Source organism: Macrobrachium rosenbergii, chromosome 10 (genome assembly GCF_040412425.1).
Source record: "Macrobrachium rosenbergii isolate ZJJX-2024 chromosome 10, ASM4041242v1, whole genome shotgun sequence".
Classification (NCBI taxonomy): domain Eukaryota; kingdom Metazoa; phylum Arthropoda; class Malacostraca; order Decapoda; family Palaemonidae; genus Macrobrachium; species Macrobrachium rosenbergii.
In genome coordinates this window covers 63,947,619-63,974,065 of record NC_089750.1, presented here as the reverse complement: position 1 = coordinate 63,974,065, position 26,447 = coordinate 63,947,619, and the positions used below count along the sequence as shown (strand labels likewise).

Below are 26,447 nucleotides of genomic sequence, written 5' to 3'. Positions count from 1 at the left end.
ATTCTGTATGTTTTGTATTGTAAATTGTACTCGTTCACTGCATATTATTGTTGATTGTTTCGACCTCAGGTCACAGTCAATACCATTGTCTTCCGTGCGCCCCCTAACTGCTGGTCGCTCACCCTTCCCGACCATTGCGGGTCTCCACCAGGTGTCGGCGGCGGCTCCTCTTGGCTTGGCCTGGTCCTGTCAGTGGTGTGGCGGGTCCGGTGACCGGCCAGCACCCCCCCAACTGCTGGTCGCTCACCCTTCCCGGCCGTTGCGGGTCTCCACCAGGTGGTGGCGGTGGCTCCTCTTGGCCTGGTACTGTCGGTGGTGTGGCGGGTCCGGTGACCGGCCAGCAGCCCCCCAACTGCTGGTCGCTCACCCTTCCCGACTGTTGCAGGTCTCCACCAGGTAGCGGCGGTGGCTCCTCTTGGCCTTGTCCTGTCGGTGGTGTGGCGGGTCCGGTGACCGGCCAGCAGCGCCCCAACTGCTGGTCGCTCACCCTTCCCGACCGTTGCCAGTCTCCACCAGGTGGCGGCGGCGGCTCCTCTTGGCCTGGTCCTGTCGGTGTTGTGGCGGGTCCGGTGACTGGCCAGCAGCGCAACAAATGCTGGTCACTCACCCTTCCCAACCGTTGCCGGTCTCCACTAGGTGGCGGCGGTTGCTCCTCTTGGCCTGGTCCTGTCGGTGGTGTGGCGGGTCCGGTGACCGGCCAACAGCCCCCCAACTACTGGTCACTCACCCTTCCCGGCCGTTGCGGGTCTCCACCAGGTGGTGGCGGTGGCTTCTCTTGGCCTGGTACTGTCGGTGGTGTGGCGGGTCCGGTGACCAGCCAGCACCCCCCCAACTGCTGGTCGCTCACCCTTCCCGGCCGTTGCAGGTCTCCACCAGGTGGTGGCGGTGGCTCCTCTTGGCCTGGTACTTTCAGTGGTGTGGCGGGTCCGGTGACCAGCCAGCACCCCCCAAACTGCTGGTCGCTCACCCTTCCCGGCCGTTGCGGGTCTCCACCAGGTGGTGGCGGTGGCTCCTCTTGGCCTGGTACTGTCGGTGGTGTGGCGGGTCCGGTGACCGGCCAGCAGCCCCCCAACTGCTGGTCGCTCACCCTTCCTGACCGTTGCAGGTCTCCACCAGGTAGCGGCGGCGGCTCCTCTTGGCCTTGTCCTGTCGGTGGTGTGGCGGGTCCGTGTGACCGCCAGCAGCGCCCCAACTGCTGGTCGCTCACCCTTCCCGCCGTTGCCAGTCTCCACCAGGTGGCGGCGGGTCCTCTTGGCCTGGTCCTGTCGGTGTTGTGGCGGGTCCGGTGACCGCCAGCAGCCCCCCAACTGCTGGTCACTCACCCTTCCCAACCGTTGCCGGTCTCCACTAGGTGGCGGCGGTTGCTCCTCTTGGCCTGGTCCTGTCAGTGGTGTGGCGGGTCTGGTGACCGCCAACAGCCCCCCAACTACTGGTCACTCACCCTTCCCGGCCGTTGCGGGTCTCCACCAGGTGGCGATGGCCTGGTCCTGTCGGTGGTGTGGCAGGTCCGGTGACCGGCCAGCAGCCCCCCCAACTGCTGGTTGCTCACCCTTCCCGGCCGTTGCAGGTCTCCACCAGGTGTCAGCGGCGGCTCCTCTTGGCTTGGCCTGGTCCTGTCAGTGGTGTGGCGGGTCCCGTGACCAGCCAGCAGCCGCCCAACTGCTGGTCGCTCACCCTTCCCGACTGTTGCGGGTCTCCACCAGGTGGCGGCGGCGGCTCCTCTTGGCTTGGACTGGTCCTGTCGGTGGTGTGGCGGGTCCGGTGACCGGCCAGCAGCCCCCTAACTGCTGGTCGCTCACCCTTCCCGACCGTTGCGGATCTCCACCAGGTAGCGGCGGCGGCTCCTCTTGGCTTGGTCTGGTCTTGTCAGTGGTGTGGCGGGTCCGGTGACCGGCCAGCAGGCCCCCAACTGCTGGTCGCTCACCCTTCCCGGCCGTTGCGGGTCTCCACCAGGTAGCGGCGGCGGCTCCTCTTGGCCTGGTACTGTCGGTGGTGTGGCGGGTCCGGTGACCGGCCAGCAGCCCCCCAACTGCTAGTCGCTCACCCTTCCCGACCATTGCTGATCTCCACCAGGTGTCGGCGGCGGCTCCTTGAGGCTTTGCCTGGTTCTGTCAGTGGTGTGGCGGGTCCGGTGACCGGCCAGCAGCCCCCCAACTGCTGGTCGCTCACCCTTCCCGACCGTTGCGAGTCTCCACCAGGTGTCAGCGGCAGCTCCTCTTGGCTTGGCGTGGTCCTGTCGGTGGTGTGGCGGGTCCGTTGACCGGCGAGCAGCCCTCCAACTACTGGTCGCTCACCCTTCCCGGCCGTTGCAGGTCTCCACCAGGTGTCGGCGGCGGCTCCTCTTGCCTTAGCCTGGTCCTGTCGGTGGTGCGGCGGGTCCTGTGACCAGCCAGCAGCCGCCCAACTGCTGGTTGCTCACCCTTCCCAACTGTTGCGGGTCTCCACCAGGTGGCGGCGGCAGCTCCTCTTGGCTTGGACTGGTCATGTCGGTGGTGTGGCGGGTCCGGTGACTGGCCAGCAGCCCCCCAACTGCTGGTCGCTCACCCTTCCCGGCCGTTGCGGGTCTTCACCAGGTAGCGGCGGCGGCTCCTCTTGGCTTGGCCTGGTCCTGTCAGTGGTGTGGCGGGTCCGGTGACCGGCCAGCAGCACCAGAACTGCTGGTCGCTCGCCCTTCCCGGCCGTTGCGGGTCTCCACCAGGTAGCGGCGGCGGCTCCTCTTGGCTTGGCCTGGTCCTGTCGGTGGTGTGGCGGGTCCGGTGACCGGCCAGCAGCCCCCCAACTGCTAGTCGCTCACCCTTCCCGACAGTTGCGGGTCTCCACCAGGTGCCGGCGCCGGCTCCACTTGGCTTGGTCTGGTCCTGTCGGTGGTGTGGGGGGTCCGGTGACCGGCGAGCAGGCCCCCAACTGCTGGTCGCCACCCTTCCCGGCCGCTGGTCTCCACCAGGTGTCGGCGGAGGCTCCTCTTGGCCTGGTACTGTCGGTGGTGTGGCGGGTCCGGTGACCGGCCAGCAGTCCCCCAACTGCTGGTCGCTCACCCTTCCCGACCGTTGCGGGTCTCCAACAGGTGTCAGCTACAGCTCCTCTTGGCTTGGCCTGGTCCTGTCGGTGGTGTGGCGGGTCTGGTGACCGGCCAGCAGCCACCCAGCTGCTGGTCACTCACCCTTCCCGGCCGTTGCAGGTCTCCACCAGGTGTCGGCAGCGGCTCCTCTTGGCTTGGCCTGGTCCTGTCAGTGGTGTGGCTGGTCCTGTGACCAGCCAGCAGCCGCCCAACTGCTGGTCGCTCACCCTTCCCGACTGTTACGGGTCTCCACCAGGTGGCGGCGGCGGCTCCTCTTGGCTTGGACTGGTCCTGTTGGTGGTGTGGCGGGTCCGGTGACCGGCCAGCAGCCCCCCAACTGTTGGTCGCTCACCCTTCCCGACCGTTGCGGGTCTCCACCAGGTAACGGCGGCGGCTCCTCTTGGCTTGGCCTGGTCCTCTCGGTGGTGTGGCGGGTCTGGTGACCGGCCAGCAGCCCCCCAACTGCTGGTCGCTCACCCTTCCCGACCATTGCGGGTCTCCACCAGGTAACGTTGCGGCGGCTCCTCTTGTCTTGGCCTGGTCCTGTTGGTGGTGTGGCGGGTCCGTGACCGCCAGCAGCCCCCAACTGCTGGTCGCTCACCCTTCCCGACCGTTGCAGGTCTCCACCAGGTGGCGGCAGCGGCTCCTCTTGGCTTGGACTGGTCCTGTCGTTGGTGTGGCAGGTCCGGTGACCGGCCAGCAGCCCCCCAACTGCTGGTCGCTCACCCTTCCCGACCGTTGCGGGTCTCCACCAGGTAGCGACGGCGGCTCCTCTTGGCTTGGCCTGGTCCTGTCGGTGGTGTGGCGGGTCCGGTGACCAGCCAGCAGCCCCCCAACTGCTGGTCGTTCACCCTTCCCAGCCGTTGCGGGTCTCCACCAGGTGGCGGCGGCTGCTCCTCTTGGCCTGGTACTGTCGGTGGTGTGGCGGGTCCGGTGACCGGCCAGCAGCCCCCCAACTGCTAGTCGCTCACCCTTCCCGACCATTGCTGGTCTCCACCAGGTGTCGGCGGCGGCTCCTCTTGGCTTTGCCTGGTTCTGTCAGTGGTGTGGCGGGTCCGGTGACCGGCCAGCAACCCCCCAACTGCTGGTCGCTCACCCTTCCCGACCGTTGCAAGTCTCCACCAGGTGTCAGCGGCAGCTCCTCTTGGCTTGGCGTGGTCCTGTCGGTGGTGTGGCGGGTCCGGTGACCGGCGAGCAGCCCTCCAACTGCTGGTCGCTCACCCTTCCCGGCCGTTGCAGGTCTCCACCAGGTGTCGGCGGCGGCTCCTCTTGCCTTAGCCTGCTCCTGTCAGTGGTGCGGCGGGTCCTGTGACCAGCCAGCAGCCGCCCAACTGCTGGTTGCTCACCCTTCCCAACTGTTGCGGGTCTCCACCAGGTGGCGGCGGCAGCTCCTCTTCTTGGACTGGTCCTGTCGGTGGTGTGGCGGGTCCGGTGACTGGCCAGCAGCCCCCAACTGCTGGTCGCTCACCCTTCCCGGCCGTTGCGGGTCTTCACCAGGTAGTCGGCGGCGGCTCCTCTTGGCTTGGCCTGGTCCTGTCGGTGGTGTGGCGGGTCCGGTGACCGCCAGCAGCCCCCAACTGCTGGTCGCGCCGCCCTTCCCGGCCGTTGCAGGTCTCCACCAGGTGTCGGCGGCGACTCCTCTTGGCTTGGCCTGGTCCTGTCGGTGGTGTGGCGGGTCCGGTGACCGCCAGCAGCCCCCAACTGCTGGTCGCCACCCTTCCTGACAGTTGCGGGTCTCCACCAGGTGCCGGCGCCGGCTCCACTTGGCTTGGTCTGGTCCTGTCGGTGGTGTGGCGGGTCCGGTGACCGGCGAGCAGGCCCCCAACTGCTGGTCGCTCACCCTTCCCGGCCGTTGCGGGTCTCCACCAGGTAGCGGCGGCGGCTCCTCTTGGCCTGGTACTGTCGGTGGTGTGGCAGGTCCGGTGACCGGCCAGCAGTCCCCCAACTGCTGGTCGCTCACCCTTCCCGACCGTTGTGGGTCTCCACCAGGTGTCAGCTACAGCTCCTCTTGGCTTGGTCTGGTCCTGTCGGTGGTGTGGCGGTTCTGGTGACCGGCCAGCAGCCCCCAACTGCTGGTCGCTCGCCCTTCCCGGCCGTTGCAGGTCTCCACCAGGTGTCGGCGGCGGCTCCTCTTGGCTTGGCCTGGTCCTGTCGGTGGTGTGGCGGGTCCTGTGACCAGCCAGCAGCCCCCAACTGCTGGTCGCTCACCCTTCCCGACTGTTGCAGGTCTCCACCAGGGTGGCGGCAGCTCCTCTTGGCTTGGACTGGTCCTGTTGGTGGTGTGGTGGGTCCGGTGACCGCCAGCAGCCCCCAACTGCTGGTCGCTCACCCTTCCCGACCGTTGCAGGTCTCCACCAGGTGTCGGCGGTGGCTCCTCCTCTTGGCCTGGTCCTGTCGGTGGTGTGGCGGGTCTGGTGACCGGCCAGCAGCCCCCCAACTGCTGGTCGCTCACCCTTCCCGACCGTTGCGGGTCTCCACCAGGTAACGGCGGCGGCTCCTCTTGTCTTGGCCTGGTCCTGTTGGTGGTGTGGCGGGTCCGGTGACCGGCCAGCAGCCCCCCAACTGCTAGTCGCTCACCCTTCCTGACCGTTGCGGGTCTCCACCAGGTGGCGGCGGCGGCTCCTCTTGGCTTGGACTGGTCCTGTCGGTGGTGTGGCAGGTCCGGTGACCGGCCAGCAGCCCCCCAACTGCTGGTCGCTCACCCTTCCCGACCGTTGCGGGTCTCCACCAGGTAGCGGCGGCGGCTCCTCTTTGCTTGGCCTGGTCCTGTCGGTGGTGTGGCGGGTCCGGTGACCAGCCAGCAGCCCCCCAACTGCTGGTCGTTCACCCTTCCCAGCCGTTGCGGGTCTCCACCAGGTGGCGGCGGCGGCTCCTCTTGGCCTGGTCCTGTCGGTGGTGTGGCGGGTCCGGTGACCGGCCAGCAGCCCCCCAACTGCTAGTCGCTCACCCTTCCCGACCGTTGCGGGTCTCCACCAGGTGGCGGCGGCGGCTCCTCTTGGCTTGGCCTGGTCCTGTTGGTGGTGTGGCGGGTCCGGTGACCGGCCAGCAGCCCCCCAACTGCTGGTCGCCCACCCTTCCCGGCCGTTGCGGGTCTCCACCAGGTGGCGGCGGAGGCTCCTCTTGGCCTGGTCTGGTCCTGTCGGTGGTGTGGCAGGTCCGGTGACCAGCCAGCAGCCCCCAACTGCTGGTCGCTCACCCTTCCCGACCGTTGCCGGTCTCCACCAGGTGTCGGCGGCAGCTCCTCTTGGCTTGGCCTGGTCCTGTCGGTGGTGTGGCGGGTCCGGTGACCGGCCAGCAGCCCCCAACTGCTGGTCGCTCACCCTTCCCGACCGTTGCGGGTCTCCACCAGGTGGCGGCGGCGGCTCCTCTTGGCTTGGACTGGTCCTGTCGGTGGTGTGGCGGGTCCGGTGACCGGCCAGCAGCCCCCCAACTGCTGGTCGCTCACCCTTCCCGACCGTTGCGGGTCTCCACCAGGTGTCGGCAGCGGCTCCTCTTGGCTTGGCCTGGTCCTGTCGGTGGTGTGGCGGGTCCGGTGACCAGCCAGCAGCCCCCCAACTGCTGGTCGTTCACCCTTCCCAGCCTTCCGGTCTCCACCAGTTGCCGGCGGCGGTCTGGCCTGTTCCATGGTGTGGCGGGTCTGGTGACCGCCGGCCCCCAACTGCTAGTCGCTCACCCTTCCCGACCGTTGCGGGTCTCCACCAGGTGGCGCCAGCGCTCCTCTTGGCTTGGCCTGGTCCTGTCGGTGGTGTGGCGGGTCCGGTGACCGCCAGCAGCCCCCAACTGCTGGTCGCTCACCCTTCCCGGCCGTTGCGGGTCTCCACCAGGTGTCGGCGGCGGCTCCTCTTGGCTTGGCCTGGTCCTGTTGGTGGTGTGGCGGGTCCGGTGACCGCCAGCAGCCCCCAACTGCTGGTCGCTCATTGCGGGTCTCCCCTTTCTTGGCCTGGTCTGGTCCTGTCGGTGGTGGCAGGTCTCCACCAGGTGTCGGCGACCGTTGCCGGGTCTCCTCAGGTTGGCTCTGGCCTCCTGTCGGTGGTGTGGCGGGTCCGGTGACCGGCCAGCAGCCCCCCAACTGCTGGTCGCTCACCCTTCCCGACCGTTGCAGGTCTCCACCAGGTGTCGGCGGCGGCTCCTCTTGGCTTGGCCTGGTCCTGTCGGTGGTGTGGCGGGTCCGGTGACCGGCCAGCAGCCCCCCAACTGCTGGTCGCTCACCCTTCCCGGCCGTTGCGGGTCTCCACCAGGTGTCGGCGGCTGGCTCCCTCTTGGCCTGGTCCTGTCGGTGGTGTGGCGGGTCCGGTGACCGCCAGCAGCCCCCAACTGCTGGTCGCTCACCCTTCCCGGCCGTTGCGGGTCTCCACCAGGTGTCGGCGGCGGCTCCTCTTGGCTTGGCCTGGTCCTGTCGGTGGTGTGGCGGGTCCGGTGACCGCCAGCAGCCCCCAACTGCTGGTCGCTCACCCTTCCCGGCCGTTGCAGGTCTCCACCAGGTGTCGGCGGCGGCTCCTCTGGCTGGCCTGGTCCTGTCGGTGGTGTGGCGGGTCCGGTGACCGGCCAGCAGCCCCCCAACTGCTGGTCGCTCACCCTTCCCGACCGTTGCGGGTCTCCACCAGGTGTCGGCGGTGGCTCCTCTTGGCTTGGCCTGGTCCTGTCGGTGGTGTGGCGGGTCCGGTGACCGGCCAGCAGCCCCCAACTGCTGGTCGCTCACCCTTCCCGACCGTTGCAGGTCTCCACCAGGTGTCGGCGGTGGCTCCTCTTCTTGGCCTGGTCCTGTCGGTGGTGTGGCGCCAGGTCCGGTGACCTGGTCCAGCCAGCAGCCCCCAACTGCTGGTCGCTCACCCTTCCCGGCCGTTGCTGGGTCTCCACCAGGTGTCGGCGGTGGCTCCTCTTGGCTTGGCCTGGTCCTGTCGGTGGTGTGGCGGGTCCGGTGACGGCCAGCAGCCCCCAACTGCTGGTCGCTCACCCTTCCCGACCGTTGCAGGTCTCCACCAGGTGTCGGCGGCTCCTCTTGGCTTGGCCTGGTCCTGTCGGTGGTGTGGCGGGTCCGGTGACCGCCAGCAGCCCCCAACTGCTGGTCGCTCACCCTTCCCGGCCGTTGCAGGTCTCCACCAGGTGTCGGCGGCGGCTCCTCTTGGCTTGGCCTGGTCCTGTCGGTGGTGTGGCGGGTCCGGTGACCGCCAGCAGCCCCCAACTGCTGGTCGCTCACCCTTCCCGGCCGTTGCGGGTCTCCACCAGGTGGCGGCGGCGGCTCCTCTTGGCCTGGTCCTGTCGGTGGTGTGGCGGGTCCGGTGACCGGCCAGCAGCCCCCCAACTGCTGGTCACTCACCCTTCCCGGCCGTTGCGGGTCTCCACCAGGTGTCGGCGGCGGCTCCTCTTGGCTTGGTCCTGGTCCTGTCGGTGGTGTGGCGGGTCCGGTGACCGCCAGCCAGCAGCCCCCAACTGCTGGTCGCTCGCCCTTCCCGGTCCGTTGAGCCAGGTCTCCACCAGGTGTCAGGTGGCGGCTCCTCTTGGCTTGGCCTGGTCCTGTCGGTGGTGTGGCGGGTCCGGTGACCAGCCAGCAGCCCCCCAACTGCTGGTCGCTCACCCTTCCCGGCCGTTGCGGGTCTCCACCAGGTGTCGGCGGCGGCTCCTCTTGGCTTGGCCTGGTCCTGTCGGTGGTGTGGCGGGTCCGGTGACCGGCCAGCAGCCCCCCAACTGCTGGTCGCTCACCCTTCCCGGCCGTTGCGGGTCTCCACCAGGTGTCGCCGGCGGCTCCTCTTGGCTTGCCTGGTCCTGTCGGTGGTGTGGCGGGTCCGGTGACGGCCAGCAGCCCCCAACTGCTGGTCGCTCCACCCTTCCCGGCCGTTGTCAGGTCTCCACCAGGTCGTCGGCGGCGGTCTCCACCTTGGCTCCTCTTGCTTGGCCTGGTCCTGTCGGTGGTGTGGCGGGTCGGTGACCGCCAGCAGCCCCCAACTGCTGGTCGCTCACCCTTCCCGGCCGTTGCAGGTCTCCACCAGGTGTCGGCGGCGGCTCCTCTCCTCTTGGCCTGGTCCTGTCGGTGGTGTGGCGGGTCCGGTGACCGGCCAGCAGCCCCCAACTGCTGGTCGCTCACCCTTCCCGGCCGTTGCGGGTCTCCACCAGGTGTCGGCGGCGGCTCCTCTTCTTGGCCTGGTCCTGTCGGTGGTGTGGCGGGTCCGGTGACCGGCCAGCAGCCCCCAACTGCTGGTCGCTCACCCTTCCCGGCCGTTGCGGGTCTCCACCAGGTGTGTCGGCGGCTCCTCTTGGCCTGGTCCTGTCGGTGGTGTGGCGGGTCCGGTGACCGGCCAGCAGCCCCCCAACTGCTGGTCGCTCACCCTTCCCGACCGTTGCGGGTCTCCACCAGGTGTCGGCGGTGGCTCCTCTTGGCTTGGCCTGGTCCTGTCGGTGGTGTGGCGGGTCCGGTGACCGGCCAGCAGCCCCCAACTGCTGGTCGCTCACCCTTCCCGGCCGTTGCGGGTCTCCACCAGGTGTCGGCGGCGGCTCCTCTTTCTTGGCCTGGTCCTGTCGGTGGTGTGGCGGGTCCGGTGACCGCCAGCAGCCCCCAACTGCTGGTCGCTCACCCTTCCCGGCCGTTGCGGGTCTCCACCAGTGTCGGCTCCACCTGGCTCCTCTTCTTGGCCTGGTCCTGTCGGTGGTGTGGCGGGTCCGGTGACCGCCAGCAGCCCCCAACTGCTGGTCGCTCACCCTTCCCGACCGTTGCGGGTCTCCACCAGGTGTCGGCGGCGGCTCCTCTCTTGGCCTGGTCCTGTCGGTGGTGTGGCGGGTCCGGTGACCGCCAGCAGCCCCCAACTGCTGGTCGCTCACCCTTCCCGACCGTTGCGGGTCTCCACCAGGTGTCGGCGGCGGCTCCTCTTCTTGGCCTGGTCCTGTCGGTGGTGTGGCGGGTCCGGTGACCGGCCAGCAGCCCCCCAACTGCTGGTCGCTCACCCTTCCCGGCCGTTGCAGGTCTCCACCAGGTGTCGGCGGCGGCTCCTCTTGGCCTGGTCCTGTCGGTGGTGTGGCGGGTCCGGTGACCGGCCAGCAGCCCCCCAACTGCTGGTCGCTCACCCTTCCCGGCCGTTGCGGGTCTCCACCAGGTGTCGGCGGCGGCTCCTCTTGGCTTGGCCTGGTCCTGTCGGTGGTGTGGCGGGTCCGGTGACCGGCCAGCAGCCCCCCAACTGCTGGTCGCTCACCCTTCCCGACCGTTGCAGGTCTCCACCAGGTGTCGGCGGCGGCTCCTCTTGGCCTGGTCCTGTCGGTGGTGTGGCGGGTCGGTGACGGCCAGCAGCCCCCAACTGCTGGTCGCTCGCCCTTCCCGGCCGTTGCAGGTCTCCACCAGGTGTCAGTGGCAGGCTGCTTTCCTCTTGGCCGTTGGTCCTGTCTTTTCCGGTGGTGTGGCGGGTCCGGTGACGAGCCAGCAGCCCCCAACTGCTGGTCGCTCGCCCTTCCCGGCCGTTGCAGGTCTCCACCAGGTGTCGGCATCTTTTCCTCTTGGCGTGGTCCTGTCGGTGGTGTGGCGGGTCCGGTGACCGCCAGCAGCCCCCAACTGCTGGTCGCTCGCCCTTCCCGGCCGTTGCAGGTCTCCACCAGGTGTCGGCGGCGTGGTCCTCCTCTTGGCCTGGTCCTGTCGGTGGTGTCAACTGGGTCCGGTGACCGGCCAGCAGCCCCCCAACTGCTGGTCGCTCGCACTTCCCGGCCGTTGCAGGTCTCCACCAGGTGTCGGCGGCGGCTCCTCTTGGCTTGGTCCTGTCGGTGGTGTGGCGGGTCCGGTGACCGCCAGCAGCCCCCAACTGCTGGTCGTCGCCTTCCCGGCCGTTGCAGGTCTCCACCAGGTGTCGGCGTCTTTTCCTCTTGGCGTGGTCCTGTCGGTGGTGTGGCGGGTCCGGTGACCGGCCAGCAGCCCCCCAACTGCTGGTCGCTCGCCCTTCCCGGCCGTTGCAGGTCTCCACCAGGTGTCGGCGGCGGCTCCTCTTGGCGTGGTCCTGTCGGTGGTGTGGCGGGTCCGGTGACCAGCCAGCAGCCCCCAACTGCTGGTCGCTCGCCCTTCCCGGCCGTTGCAGGTCTCCACCAGGTGTCGGCGGCGGCTCCTCTTGGCGTGGTCCTGTCGGTGGTGTGGCGGGTCCGGTGACCGGCCAGCAGCCCCCCAACTGCTGGTCGCTCGCCCTTCCCGGCCGTTGCAGGTCTCCACCAGGTGTCGGGTCGGCTCCTCTTGGCACCGGTGGTGTGGCGGGTCCGGTGACCGCCAGCAGCCCCCCAACTGCTGGTCGCCCTCTTCCCGGCCGTTGCAGGTCTCCACCAGGTGTCCGGCGGCTCCTCTTGGCGTGGTCCTGTCGGTGGTGTGGCGGGTCCGGTGACCGGCCAGCAGCCCCCCAACTGCTGGTCGCTCGCCCTTCCCGGCCGTTGCAGGTCTCCACTGCTCCTCTTGGCGTGGTCCACCCGGGTGGTGACCGCCAGGCCCCCAACTGCTGGTCGCCACCCTTCCCGGCATTGCAGGTCTCCACCAGGTGCCTCTTCCGGCCGTTGCGGTGGTCTCCACCAGGTGCAGCCCAACTGCTTGGCTCTTGGGTGGTCCACCTGTCGGTGGTGTGGCGGGTCGGTGGTGGCCAGCAGCCCCCAACTGCTGGTCGCTCGCCCTTCCCGGCCGTTGCAGGTCTCCACCAGGTGTCGGCGTCTTTTCCTCTTGGCGTGGTCCTGTCGGTGGTGTGGCGGGTCGGTGACCGGCCAGCAGCCCCCAACTGCTGGTCGCTCGCCCTTCGCTGCAGGTCTCCACCCTTCCCGGCTGTTCGGTGGTGTGGCAGGTCCGGTCTCCACCAGGGTGCTGGTCTCCACCGGCGGTGGCTCCTCTTGGCCTGGTCCTGTCGGTGGTGTGGCGGGTCCGGTGACCGCCAGCAGCCCCCAACTGCTGGTCGCTCACCCTTCCCGGCCGTTGCAGGTCTCCACCAGGTGTCGGCGGCGGCTCCTCTTGGCTTGGCCTGGTCCTGTCGGTGGTGTGGCTGGTCCGGTGACCGCCAGCAGCCCCCAACTGCTGGTCGCTCACCCTTCCCGGACCGTTGTGGGTCTCCACCAGGTGTCGGCGGCGGCTCCTCTTGGCTTGGCCTGGTCCTGTTGGTGGTGTGGCGGGTCCGGTGACCGGCCAGCAGCCCCCCAACTCCTGGTCGCTCACCCTTCCCGACCGTTGCGGGTCTCCACCAGGTGTCGGCGGCGGCTCCTCTTCTGGCGTGGTCCTGTCGGTGGTGTGGCGGGTCCGGTGACGGCCAGCAGCCCCCAACTGCTGGTCGCTCACCCTTCCCGGCCGTTGCAGGTCTCCACCAGGTGTCGGCGGCGGCTCCTCTTGGCGTGGTCCTGTCGGTGGTGTGGCGGGTCCGGTGACCGGCCAGCAGCCCCCCAACTGCTGGTCGCTCGCCCTTCCCGGCCGTTGCAGGTCTCCACCAGGTGTCGGCGGCGGCTCCTCTTGGCGTGGTCCTGTCGGTGGTGTGGCGGGTCCGGTGACCGGCCAGCAGCCCCCCAACTGCTGGTCGCTCACCCTTCCCGGCCGTTGCAGGTCTCCACCAGGTGTTGGCGGCGGCTCCTCTTTCTCTGGCCTGGTCCTGTCGGTGGTGTGGCAGGTCCGGTGACGCCAGCAGCCCCCAACTGCTGGTCGCCGCCCTTCCCGGCCGTTGCAGGTCTCCACCAGGTGTGGCGGCAGCTCCTCTTCTTGGTGGTCCTGTCGGTGGTGTGGCGGGTCCGGTGACCGGCCAGCAGCCCCCCAACTGCTGGTCGCTCGCCCTTCCCGGCCGTTGCAGGTCTCCACCAGGTGTCGGCGTCTTTTCCTCTTGGCGTGGTCCTGTCGGTGGTGTGGCAGGTCCGGTGACCGGCCAGCAGCCCCCCAACTGCTGGTCGCTCGCCCTTCCCGGCCGTTGCAGGTCTCCACCAGGTGTCGGCGTCTTTTCCTCTTGGCGTGGTCCTGTCGGTGGTGTGGCGGGTCCGGTGACCGGCCAGCAGCCCCCCAACTGCTGGTCGCTCACCCTTCCCGACTGTTGCGGGTCTCCACCAGGTGTCGGCGGTGGCTCCTCTTGGCTTGGCCTGGTCCTGTCAGTGGTGTTGCGGGTCCGGTGACCGGCCAGCAGCCCCACAACTGCTGGTCGCTCACCCTTCCCGGCCGTTGCGGGTCTCCACCAGGTGTCGGCGGCGGCTCCTCTTGCCTTGGCCTGGTCCTGTCGGTGGTGTGGCTGGTCCGGTGACCGGCCAACAGCCCCCCAACTGCTGGTCGCTCACCCTTCCAGACCGTTGTGGGTCTCCACCAGGTGTCGGCAGCGGCTCCTCTTGGCTTGACCTGGTCCTGTTGGTGGTGTGGCGGGTCCGGTGACCGGCCAGCAGCCCCCCAACTGCTGGTCGCTCACCCTTCCCGGCCGTTGCGGGTCTCCACCAGGTGTCGGCGGCGGCTCCTCTTGGCTTGGCGTGGTCCTGTCGGTGGTGTGGCGGGTCCGGTGACCGGCCAGCAGCCCCCAACTGCTGGTCGCTCACCCTTCCCGGCCGTTGCGGGTCTCCACCAGGTGGCGGCGGCGGCTCCTCTTGGCCTGGTACTGTCGGTGGTGTGGTGGGTCCGGTGACCGGCCAGCAGCCCCCCAACTGCTGGTCGCTCGCCCTTCCCGGCCATTGCAGGTCTCCACCAGGTGTCGGCGTCTTTTCCTCTTGGCATGGTCCTGTCGGTGGTGTGGCAGGTCCAGTGACCGGCCAGCAGCCCCCCAACTGCTGGTCGCTCGCCCTTCCCGGCCGTTGCAGGTCTCCACCAGGTGTCGGCGTCTTTTCCTCTTGGCGTGGTCCTGTCGGTGGTGTGGCGGGTCCGGTGACCGGCCAGCAGCCCCCCAACTGCTGGTCGCTCGCCCTTCCCGGCCATTGCAGGTCTCCACCAGGTGTCGGCGGCAGCTCCTCTTGGCGTGGTCCTGTCGGTGGTGTGGCGGGTCCGGTGACCGGCCAGCAGCCCCCCAACTGCTGGTCGCTCGCCCTTCCCGGCCGTTGCAGGTCTCCACCAGGTGTCGGCGTCTTTTCCTCTTGGCGTGGTCCTGTCGGTGGTGTGGCGGGTCCGGTGACCGGCCAGCAGCCCCTCAACTGCTGGTCGCTCGCCCTTCCCGGCCATTGCAGGTCTCCACCAGGTCTCGGCCGCGGCTTCTCTTGGCGTGGTCCTGTCGGCGGTGTGGCGTGTCCGGTGACCGGCCAGCAGCCCCCCAACTGCCGGTCGCTCGCACTTCCCGGCCGTTGCAGGTCTCCACCAGGTGTCGGCGGCGGCTCCTCTTGGCGTGGTCCTGTTGGTGGTATGGCGGGTCCGGTGACCGGCCAGCAGCCCCCCAACTGCTGATCGCTCGCCCTTCCCGGCCATTGCAGGTCTCCAAAAGGTGTCGGCGGTGGCTCCTCTTGGTGTGGTCCTGTCGGTGGTGTGGCGGGTCCGGTGACCGGCCAGCAGCCCCCCAACTGCTGGTCGCTCGCCCTTCCCGGCCGTTGCAGGTCTCCACCAGGTGTCGGCGGCGGCTCCTCTTGGTGTGGTCCCGTCGGTGGTGTGGCGGTTCCGGTGACCGTACAGCAGCCCCCCAACTGCTGGTCGCTCGCCCTTCCCGGTCATTGCAGGTCTCCACCAGGTGTCGGCGGCGGCTCCTCTTGGCGTGGTCCTGTCGGTGGTGTGGCGGGTCCGGTGACCAGCCAGCAGCCCCCCAACTGCTGGTTGCTCGCCCTTCCCGGCAGTTGCAGGTCTCCACCAGGTGTCGGCGTCTTTTCCTCTTGGCGTGGTCCTGTCGGTGGTGTGGCGGGTCCGGTGACCGCCAGCAGCCCCCAACTGCTGGTCGCCGCCCTTCCCGGCCGTTGCAGGTCTCCACCAGGTGTCGGCGGCGGCTCCTCTTGGCGTGTGGTCCTGTCGGTGGTGTGGCAGGTCGGTGACGGCCAGCAGCCCCCAACTGCTGGTCGCCGCCCTTCCCGGCCGTTGCAGGTCTCCACCAGGTGTCGCCGGCGGCTCCTCTTGGCTTGGCGTGGTCCTGTCGGTGGTGTGGCGGGTCGGTGACCGCCAGCAGCCCCTCAACTGCTGGTCGCTCGCCCTTCCCGGCCGTTGCAGGTCTCCACCAGGTGTCGGCGCGGCGGCTCCTCTTGGTGTGGTCCTGTCGGTGGTGTGGCGGGTCGGTGACCCGCCAGCAGCCCCCAACTGCTGGTCGCTCGCCCTTCCCGGCCGTTGCAGGTCTCCACCAGGTGTCGGCGTCTTTTCCTCTTGGCGTGGTCCTGTCGGTGGTGTGGCGGGTCCGGTGACCAGCCAGCAGCCCCCCAACTGCTGGTCGCTCGCCCTTCCCGGCCGTTGCAGGTCTCCACCAGGTTTCGGCAGCGGTTCCTCTTGGCGTGGTCCTGTCGGTGGTGTGGCGGGTCTGGTGACCAGCCAGCAGCCCCCCAACTGCTGGTCGCTCGCCCTTCCCGGCCGTTGCAGGTCTCCACCAGGTTTTGGCAGCGGTTCCTCTTGGCGTGGTCCTGTCGGTGGTGTGGCGGGTCCGGTGACCAGCCAGCAGCCCCCCAACTGCTGGTCGCTCGCCCTTCCCGGCCGTTGCAGGTCTCCACCAGGTTTCGGCAGCGGTTCCTCTTGGCGTGGTCCTGTCGGTGGTGTGGCAGGTCCGGTGACCGGCCAGCAGCCCCCCAACTGCTGGTCGCTCGCCCTTCGGCCGTTGCAGGTCTCCACCAGGTGTCGGCGTCTTTTTCCTCTTGGCGTGGTCCTGTCGGTGGTGTGGCGGGTCGGTGACCGCCAGCAGCCCCCAACTGCTGGTCGCTCGCCCTTCCCGGCCGTTGCAGGTCTCCACCAGGTGTCGGCGTCTTTTCCTCTTGGCATGGTCCTGTCGGTTGTGTGGCGGGTCCGGTGACCGGCCAGCAGCCCCCCAACTGCTGGTCGCTCGCCCTTCCCGGCCATTGCAGGTCTCCACCAGGTGTCGGCGGCAGCTTCCTCTTGGCGTGGTCCTGTCGGTGGTGTGGCGGGTCCGGTGACCGCCAGCAGCCCCCAACTGCTGGTCGCCGCCCTTCCCGGCCGTTGCAGGTCTCCACCAGGTGTCGGCGGTGGCTCCTCTTGGCGTGGTCCTGTCGGTGGTGTGGCGGGTCCGGTGACCGGCCAGCAGCCCCCCAACTGCTGGTCGCTCGCCCTTCCCGGCCATTGCGGGTCTCCACCAGGTGTGGTCCTGTCGGTGGTGTGGCGGGTCCGGTGACCGGCCAGCAGCCCCCCAACTGCTGGTCGCTCACCCTTCCCGGCCGGTTGCATGTCTCCAGGTGTCGCCGGCCGCTCATCTTCGCTTGGTTCTATCGGTGGTGTGGTAGGTCCGTGGCAGGTCTGGGTTAGAAACAAGGATGAGGAAAAGACTACAAGAAAGAAAGAAATAGAGAAAAAGAGAGAGATATGGATTATTTAGAAATGAAGAGGAACACTGCAAGTACTCACAAAATCTTGCATACTCTTACACCCACCCTCCCTTCCTCCTACCTACCTATCCCTACCCTCTCCCACCTTCCTACCTACCTAAAAAACCCCTCATATACACCCCCTTGCATACACACAAACAATTGAGCGCGCTCACATACCACTCACTCACATACACATTTACACATACTTGCACGGGAAACTCCACGTCCATGCTCACTATTGCCCTCTTAATTGGAGTGGGATACTCGCGTCGGGGAGTGCGCCGTATGGGTCCGCTAATGACGCTGCTGATTTGCCGACGAGAGTCAGCACGCCCGAACGCTGGTTACAGTGCCGTATTTAGTCCGTTAGGGGCGTGGGGTAGTTCACAGAGCCAAGACTAGGTCGCCGTCTGAGTCCGCTAATGGCTCTGGGAACCACTCCGTGGTCACCACTTTAAGAGGTGCAAAATAATGGGCAGGAGGAAAGTTAGTACTGCTTGACTGAGGATTTTGTTCCCTTCTTTCTGCTTCTCTTGTCCAGGGGATCTCTGGCCTGTTGGCGCTGGCAAACTTTCTTTTCCCAAATCCCTTCCTTGTTTCTTGTATTGCAAATTTCGTCCGTGGGTCGACCTTCTGCTTAACAACTCTTGATGATTGATGTATACTTTAGTTTTCGAATATGCCCTCTGGTACTCTCTGAAGACGGGTAGGAGGAGGAGGAAGAGGAGGAGGAGGAGAAGGATTCAGGCTTCAAGTCCAGCTTCGAGGAGCTTCACAGGACCTCTCGTCAGTGTTATAATATATGTGAAGTATCCTGGCTCGAATCCAGCTTCATGGGGGCTTCAGAAGGCCTCGCGTTAGTATAGTAATAAACTGAAGACGTGAAGGATTCTGAGAGAGAGAGAGAGAGAGAGAGAGAGAGAGAGAGAGAGGGGTCGGTTGCCAGATGCGCCTTCTGCACTGCCTTCTATCAAAGGCATCATCCTCCACCAAACCTCTTCTCTCCATATCTTCCTTCACTTTATCTCGCCATTTAATTCTCTGTCTCCCTCTCGATCTTCCTCTAACAGGTTCTTCCCAAGCCTTCTTCACTCCCTCCTCGTCATCCATCCTTAAAACATGCCCATACCATCTTTTGCGTTCATTCTCTGATATGTCATCTCGACCAGCCTAACCAACTTTTCTGGGGCTTTCCTCTTCCTCAAACACCAAAACGTCACTTCTCCTGCTGTCTCCAGGTCTATAAATGCACAATAAAAATCCTGGCTTCCCTCCAGCCTCTTTGGCCTTCACCGTCCCTCTTCCTCTCATGAATCCATACAGCTGTTTCCCGACCTTTACAATTTCTCTTCATCTCCCATCCAGTATCCTCTCTAAAACTTTCAATCCATGGTCTTAGTTTAATTCCTCTGTAGTTACCACATGACATCTCCCTTCTGCTTTTATATATACACCATAGTCTCCTCTTAGTCCGTTGGCATTTCTTCCTCTTCCCATCACTCGACCTAGATTTTTTTTTTATTGAGATGCAGAGCTGACGACGTGGGACCTAAGTTCGTGAAGTTTAAATTGCACCGTAAGTGCCTGTACAATACTGCGTTTTGTAGGGAGTGTTTGAATGGTCTGATGGAACGTAAAATTTGTTTCAAAACACGCCGTAGGGAAGTACTGGAGTTGCAAGAGAATAGCCTGGAAGGTCGCTTAAAGGAGACTGTGTCTTTTCTCGATTTTTGTGTACTGAAAAATGCAGCAAATAAAAATGTGACTAAATATTGTAATAACATACGGGAAGTGCACAACAGGGAAATTTCGAACTTGGGTGGACGCTACGCGTTAACATCACGTGACCCTTAATTCTAGGGTAGTTTTTAATTTTTCTGGTTACGAATTATCTGAAAGACAGAAGATTTTACTATTTTGGTCTAAATTTTTGCCTGACAATTAACAGACTTAAATTCCCAAAATATTTCCTTTCTTTTGAATCCCGGGAAAAGATTTTAAGGCTATGGTTAAACAAGTTCAGTCAATAGCTTACAAATTTTTCTATAATTTCAAGTCTATCATGTGCCCGATTTTTACTAAGGATGATATTAACTTGCTAAAGAATTTAGGAAAGAATGATTCACTGATTATTAGCAAACCTGGCAAAGGAAATGGTGTGGTTCAGAACAGAGGGGATTACATTGATAAAACGTTATCTATACTTAATGACTGCTAAATTTAAGAAAACGCCACATGCAGACCCCTACCACAGGAATATCCTGAATGAGGATAAAATAAACAGGTCGCTTAATTTTTTGAAAAAGATCATTATATTTCAAATGAAGAATACCACAACTGTTATGCAAGTGGTTGTTCCCCCGCGATTACCGAAGGTCCATAAACCGAACGTTCCCTTAAGACCGGTCTTTGCTTCTTACAATACCCCATCATATAACTTAGCGAAATTCTTAGTAACATTTTTGAGTACTATAACGGACACTACTTATTCTCTAAAAAAAATCATATAAATTAGTAAAATCACTTAAAGCATTTGAATATACCTCAAAATCATTTTTTATGCGGTTTTGATATTGAATCTGTCTTTACGAACATACCTCTTAATGAAACCACTGACATAGCAGTGAATGAAATGTGTAGGGATGGGAACACTTTCCGAGATTTGCGTAGGAATAAGTTCAAAACACTGGCAGGCAACATGTAAAGATACGTACTTCATGTTTAATGATGAGTTGTATTTTCAAGTAGATGGGGTAGCAATGGGTAGCCCAGTTTCATGTACTTTTGTTAATTTGTTTTTAGGGTTTCATGTGGGAAAGTGGTTGGAGGATTGCCCATCTCATTTCAAACCTTTGCTCTGTAAGGGATTTGTAGATGATACTATTTTAATTTTTTGAAAATGAACAGCAGGCTAATAGTTTTCTTCACTGCCTAAATAGCAAACATGAAAATATAAAATTTACTTTTGATAGGGAGATGAAAAATAAGATGCCATTTTTAGATATTTTCATTGGCAAATCCAAAAGTTCATTCTCTGTTTACAGAAAACCCACTGTTTCAGTATTAGGTTTGGGTTTTTTTAGTCAGTCCAAACATTTTCAAAGTAAATGCAATTAATACCTTGACTACAGGGCTTATAATTTATGCTCCAATTTCACTTTGTTTCATGAGGAGATGGAATTCCTGGTAAAATTTTTCGAAAATAATGGTTATCCAACCAATTTGGTTTTTAAACATATTAGGCTGTTTCTGGAAGGTGTTTACAGTCCAAAAATGCCAGTTGTTACAGTTCCTAAATTAGTTTTTTATTGCAAATTACCTTACATTGGTGTACCAATTAAGCAACTTGAGAGGGAGTTGAAATACTGTTTTGACAGATTTTAGCCACAGATTACTTTTAAATTCATTTTTAGTAATGATTTTACAATAAAAAGGTTACTACCTCTCAAAGATAAACTGCCTGATTTATTGCTTCTAGTATTGTTTACTATTATACATGCCCCAACTGCCAAGTTGGGTATTTGGGTAGTTCCATAAAGGCGCTCAAAACGAGATACTGCCAGCATGCAGGGATCAGTGACAAGGCAGGTAGAGACTTAGCAGTCAAGCAACAGTCTTCCATCCCTGAACATTGCAGCAGATGCAATCAGGCAAGACTAAGTATAAGGGATTTTAAAATTGTAGATTCATGTTCAATAATTTCTGATTTAAGGATTTTAGAATCTATATATATTCACAAACTTAAGCCACAACTCAACCAAGATCAGTCTTCCTATCCTTGATCTATAATCTACTGATTTTCTATCTGCTTTTGCTTTCCAGTGTCTAAGCAAATTTATCTATCATGTCATTTTTCTTTGTGTTGGTCTTTTTTAATGTTTCTTAGTTCTGTGTTTTATTTGATTTTTTTAAATTCTTGAGTTTGTTTTTCTTAGTTTTATTGGCTATTGTAATTCACTGAATTGTATTAATTTTAAGTCTCTATGTTTTCTTTTTTGAGTAGTGTTTTTTTATGGTAACGTAGTTTATAAAAAATTATTCTCGAGTGTGACCTTTCTTTGATTTTGTATTTTACTATAGCAGAATCCACTGCTCTTTGCAGCTAAGCCCCGCCCACTGCACGCCACTGATTGGCTAGATCTCGAGGGGTGAATGACGTCACACTAGTTAACAGTCCAAATGATTACCAGTACGGATTTGACTCCGTTCGGTCATGTTGTGTCGTGCATGAATGATGACACCACAGATTTGAGTTCCCGGAGTTTTGAAGTGTGCAATTAATATCTCCGATTAAAGATATATTAAGTTATATATCATTAGGAAGATCTTGGATCTGCACATCTTTTTTTTTGTTTTGTTTTTATCGTGCGGAGCCTAAATACACAAGCATCTTGCTTTTTTTATTTTTAAATTGGCGTTGGCCTAAATAAGCGATCCCACGTAGACCACATTAATTGAAATGAAGCATAGACTTATGCAGCCATGTCAAATGTTAATATCATTGAGAGATTAGGCCTACACGTCAATTTCTTATATTTTGAGACAATGACAGGTCATAGGACTACACACAAAATTTTTACATTTTGATGCAATGACAGGGCATAGACCTACACGTCAATTTCTTATACACTGAGGCAATGACAGGTCATAGGACTACACATTAAATTCTTATATTTTGAGACATGACAGAGCATGGGCCTAACACGTCAGTTTCTTATCGCAAATAGTTTTCTTCCCGTGTCTGTTGGAAATAGAGTAACTTTTAATTAATATAGTAGTTTTCAACTCCACGATAAATAATGTGTAATATAAAGTGGAATGTACACGTATAAGCAAGTGCACATGCACAAACATGGCCATAGTAACTGTAACGCCACTTATACCACAGAGAATAAAAGTAAAACTTATGGGCACGTAGCCGATGGCACACACAGATGAATCGTATGACTATCTCAACCTTACACACAACTGTCAAACTGCTTTCAGTGAAATATATTGAAAATATATTTACAAAAGGGGTAACAAATTATATTACTGTGATAGTGAATATAAGGCTGCTGTAGCATTTCTACGAAAATGAAGGCTATGGTAGGAAGGCATCATAAGATACGTAACGAAATAAGAAAAAATAATTGATAGCTGAAAAAGTTATGTATGAGAGGATCCAAACCAGTCTGCGAGTAGCCCATGATATTCATTTGCTTTTGGGGGCATTCTTATAGATTACCCTGTTGGACAAAAGGATACATGAGTCAGTAAATTCTCTCTCTCTCTCTCTCTGTTGTTAGGAGAATATTTAGCGTAGACTGTATTCATAAAGATCCCGATTACTTTTAATTAAAACAAATGACTAAATTTCAATTAACAAGAGTAGGCAGATAATTCTTTACACCAGTGTTTTATGAATAGGTCTATGTTTAATCTTCAATGTTAGGTCACCATATGAAAAGTTTTCGAAAACACAAAACTACAAGCACCATAACAACAAAAACAAAAATAAGAATAACCACAATAAAACGACTGAGTATAAGCTAGGCCTATAATCCAAACACCATAAGTGAGTACCGACAAAAAGACACAGGACATTATAGGTCTACGTCCATTTTTATGATCCTGTTATTTCGAAAGCAGATAACGTCCTTAAGAAAGTTCTCAGCAAATTATATCTAATACGACTCGTACAGCCTATTATACTGTAACTTTAAGTTAAACATAGGCATATTCTGGTTTTGTAGAGTGCCGTCACTGCTTGTCATCCCTCCGAATGTGTAAACGAGCGCAATGAAATGGATTTTATGACTGTTAAAAAGTTGTAAATTTCCTAAAATCAATATGAAATATCAGTCTGCCTAGCTCTGAGAAAGTCTGAGAATGGTGAACACGCTTGACAATAACAGACGGTAATTAGCACTGTCCAGTGATTTAAGTGCACCAATTCGAACGCAGACATTCCCTGTGTCACCTCCGTATTCAGGTGAACCTCCTTTACGAAACACAACACTCTAGCATCACGGAACACGCCTGACTTCGTTTATATTTTCCTTTTTTTTTTCACCACCTTTATTGAGATGCGTATTACGATTTTATTTCAGGGGATAAAATAACGTTTCCTTTTGATAACCTGCAGAACGTATTTTAGTTCGGTACAACAACCATTGCAGTATTAATGAACAAGAAAAGAGCCACAGATTAACCAACTTTTCGAAACTGTTGCCAACCAATTAGCTTTAAGGGATGGTCATGACGTAAGCAGTGGGCGGGGCTTAACTGCAAAGAGCGCTGGACTTTGCTATAGTTACGTAGTGCATCAGTGAGAATAAATGGTAAAGACGATGCATTAAAAACCAGCCTGCTACACATGATTTTTAATCACTATTTTGTGTGCCATTTAATACATGGTACTAGTTAGGAATCAGAATGCAGTCAAGGGTCATAAAAATGCCTAAAAGCCAATAAGATGAGTGAGCAACATAGTTATACAATACAGTAACACCTTAAAATCTCTAGAACTTGACCTATGTCTTCTGAATTAGCAAAGATATTCCAAGAAGTGAGTCAAAACACCAGGAATTGTAGTTTCAATCAATCTCAGCTCAAAAACTAGTACTTAATAGATAAAAGTGCTATCCATTCAAGAATGATAGCAATAATTGATGGGATATTTATTGGTAATGGTTCCCTATATTGGGATATGGCTATTGTTTCATTAATTGTTAAAAGCTACTAAGAGTTATGTAAGCTTTTATTTCATCAGTAGTAGGCTGCCACATCTAAGCCAATCATAAGCTATGGATTTGCTCTATTTGTAAAAGAAAGAAGTTATTGTAAATATCTGAGGTTTAACATAAATTGACCTTGAATACTTACATTAAAAGTTCATCTCAGCAGTATAAGTTCAGTAATAATTTAAACGTAATTAATGAATACCACTGATGTTACATTTTTTTTTAACTCTGTGGCTTTAAAAGTATTATCATAACTGTTATTATCCTTTCATGTACAGTATACCTACCAAGTAATTGCATAGCTATAGTTTCCAACTCACATGGCAGCCTTTTTTTTTTAAATCACAGCAGCACTTCAACAGTTTAGTGTAAGTGACAAGCCCCGCCCACTAACGGGAGTACTGGAAACGACTTAGCAGAAAACCTCATTCTGTTTGTGCCCTTATGTCCATGAGAGGGGAGGAGGGCAGGCTCTGACTCTGTAACTACTTGCTAAGTATATATGAAACAATTTTATTACAAAAATATAATTTCCATATAAGTAACTTACCAATTACATGGACATATTCTATTCCAAAACATTAAGGCATGGTAATGACTTGGAAATATAAAATTGCTAGCATTGAAACAATGCTTGTCGTTTCCTTCATGGTAAGAGAGCTACTGCAGGTGAATACTGCCTCTGGTTGGTGCTCATCTTAACCTGTAGCGGCGTGGCGGTTGAGCCTTTGGTCAGCTCTACTTAAGTGGGAACTTTGCAGTGGAGGATAGGCCTGATCGCTGGCAAAGCATACACAAGTGCCCTTGCCCTGGGTGCAGTACCAATATAAAAAACAACCAGACAATGCTTTCACCTACACTGAAAACACCTCATTTCTTGGGCAAGGGCTTCAGCCCCTCTTGATAGTTCTGGCCGAGAAGCAGGCACTGGAGCAGGTCCTAGACTGGACTTGGGCTTACTCCCATGAAAGGGATGTTGCTGGAGAGGAGAGACCATCTTAGGAACAAACACAGACAAATCCTTGGGGCGTTTAGAAGAATGAGCCAGAAGCTCCTAAGTCGACTTCTATTGGAGGTATGACTTTTGGGCCTGAGTGACTCCTTTAGTAGAACGGGAGCACCAAAAAATGTCTTTTTCTTCAAAACTCCCAAAGAGAAAAGAGTCGCAAGTTCGGGAGAGCCATCCCTGATGGTCTTGTCCGTATGAGAAAGGACTCCCAGCCAGTCCAACGCGAAGTCTCCAAATAAATCATACAATCTTCAGTCTTCTTGGCTAGCGCTGTTATCATCCAGTCCAAGAAACTGAAAGCTTCAAACAACTCAAAGAGGTCTTTGACAAGGAGATCAAGTTCTGCTGATGAAAATGTGGTTTTATGCTAAGTCGTTTCCAGTACTCCCGTCAGTGGGTGGGCTTGTTACCTACACTAAACTATCGAAATGCAACCACAATTTTTTAAGTAAACGCTGCCCCACTAGTTAGAAACTATTCCTATGTAATTACTTGGTAAGTCACTTACATGAAATATCTAATTATACGTACAGTAAACCCCCAGAAACTATAGCTGTGTAATTACTTGGTAAGTTACTTATATGAAACATCTAATTATATGTACAGTAAACTTACAGTATTCATGACTCGCGTATTCTAGTATTCGTAGACTCACGTATTCGAGGATTTCTCTGTGGAATGTATCTACCCCTTATTCCCAGAAAATTCGCCATTTGCGGTATTTTTCACTGAGAAATATTTACTAACTACAGTGCTGTATTTTCATATAATTTTCATGACTAAGTGCACTTTTTGTGATAAACTTAAAATATTCAGGTAAAAGCATTTTTAGAGGTTTTTTTTTGTGTTTAAATTATCAAAATGGGCAGTTCTAAGTGTTTTTAGAGGGGTTTTAAGTATTCACGGATTTTAGCTATTCGCTGGGGTGTGCGGTACGCATCCCCTGCGAATACGGGGGATTTACTGTACACCTAACCTACAGGCAAAGACGAGCGACTCAAAGTAGTGTATGCAGTCATGGAAGGACCAGAGGGGTGGCAAGGAGAGGAAGGGTTCATCGACAGACAGATGATCAACAAATACATTACAAAACCTAACGGAACAAAACACAAGGTAAGTAATTAATGGGGATACAACTTCTTCCTCTAATCAAGAAAATGTTTTTCTGAAACTTGTTATAAAGTTTGCCTTCATGTAATCTTTTATAAATTAACAAAAATCAGTGGTTGTAATTACTGTACAATCTTATGGTACTGGAACCATATATCTTAAGAAATTTCAGTGGCTCTCCCACATCCAGTACTCCTACATTGGATGTTGCCATGTCCTTTCTTATTTACAAACTTGGTTTTGATTATTGAAATGCAGTAAGACATGTAGAAACTTGGTTACGGTTATTAAAATGCAGTAATGTGTCTCCTGTATAAAAGATGAGGTTTCAGTAGTATACAGTTATTTATCTATTAATGTATGGGTACAAGAGATTTTTTGCTTGTAATTTACTCACAAAAAAATGAACCTACTTTTATATGAAAATAACCTACTTTTATATGAAAATATTATCATTATACCCACATTGTTCCAGATTGTAATATGTGGAGGACCAACGATGAGTATCACTTGCCTTCATTCACTGAGCACTCTTGGATATCCCTCACACAGCGCCTACATATATGGACAATTTGGAGTTGAGCAGATTAAAGCTGTTTATGGCAAGAATGTCCCATTGTCTGGACATCGATGTGATGATGTGCATTAAGAATCTAAAACTACCTACATCTACAATATTTTTAATCATAGTTTCATTGCTCTCTTTTTGTTAAGTGCATACTGTTCAACTTTTACAAATAAGCGCAGCTCTCTCCAAGTAACAAAGTACTGTTTTTTCCAATATCAAAATTTATCGCCAAAGCACTGTTTTTTATGCAGTCAGTATGAATATGAGTCAGTTTTTTAATACCTTTAAAACTTTCCTGACTATTGGAAGCAAATTACTAAAAGAATGTTATTAAAGCTTTATCACATAATCTTTTTTTTCCTGCTTACAGCTTATTTAAATATCACAGCAATACTGTACTATTTTAAAAAATGCCTGAATGATCTGATTTGTGCCCTTTGCATTTTTCAATATTTATAGAAAAAGTGAAAAATCCAACCTTAAAAGTTCTTTAAAAATACTCAGGTAGAAGAGAGCAGCTATACTCTGGTATTTCAAAAGCACTGCCATCATGAAACCAAAACAGGCACCAGGGATTCCAACTTACACTGGTAGCAT

At 57.2% G+C, this 26,447-nt stretch overlaps 1 protein-coding gene across 1 annotated transcript in view; it reads left to right on the top strand.

Annotated features, from left to right (window-relative positions):
* Nucleotides 1–26,199, top strand: part of LOC136842712 (uncharacterized) — a 42,141-nt gene extending 15,942 nt beyond the window's left edge. Inside the window, exons 15-16 of the mRNA XM_067110414.1 lie at nt 25,155–25,285; nt 25,758–26,199. Coding sequence (XP_066966515.1) covers nt 25,155–25,285; nt 25,758–25,931 — 305 coding nt within the window. The 3' untranslated portion in view covers nt 25,932–26,199. The remainder of the gene's footprint in view (nt 1–25,154; nt 25,286–25,757) is intronic.
* The last annotated feature ends 248 nt before the right edge of the window (nt 26,200–26,447 follow it).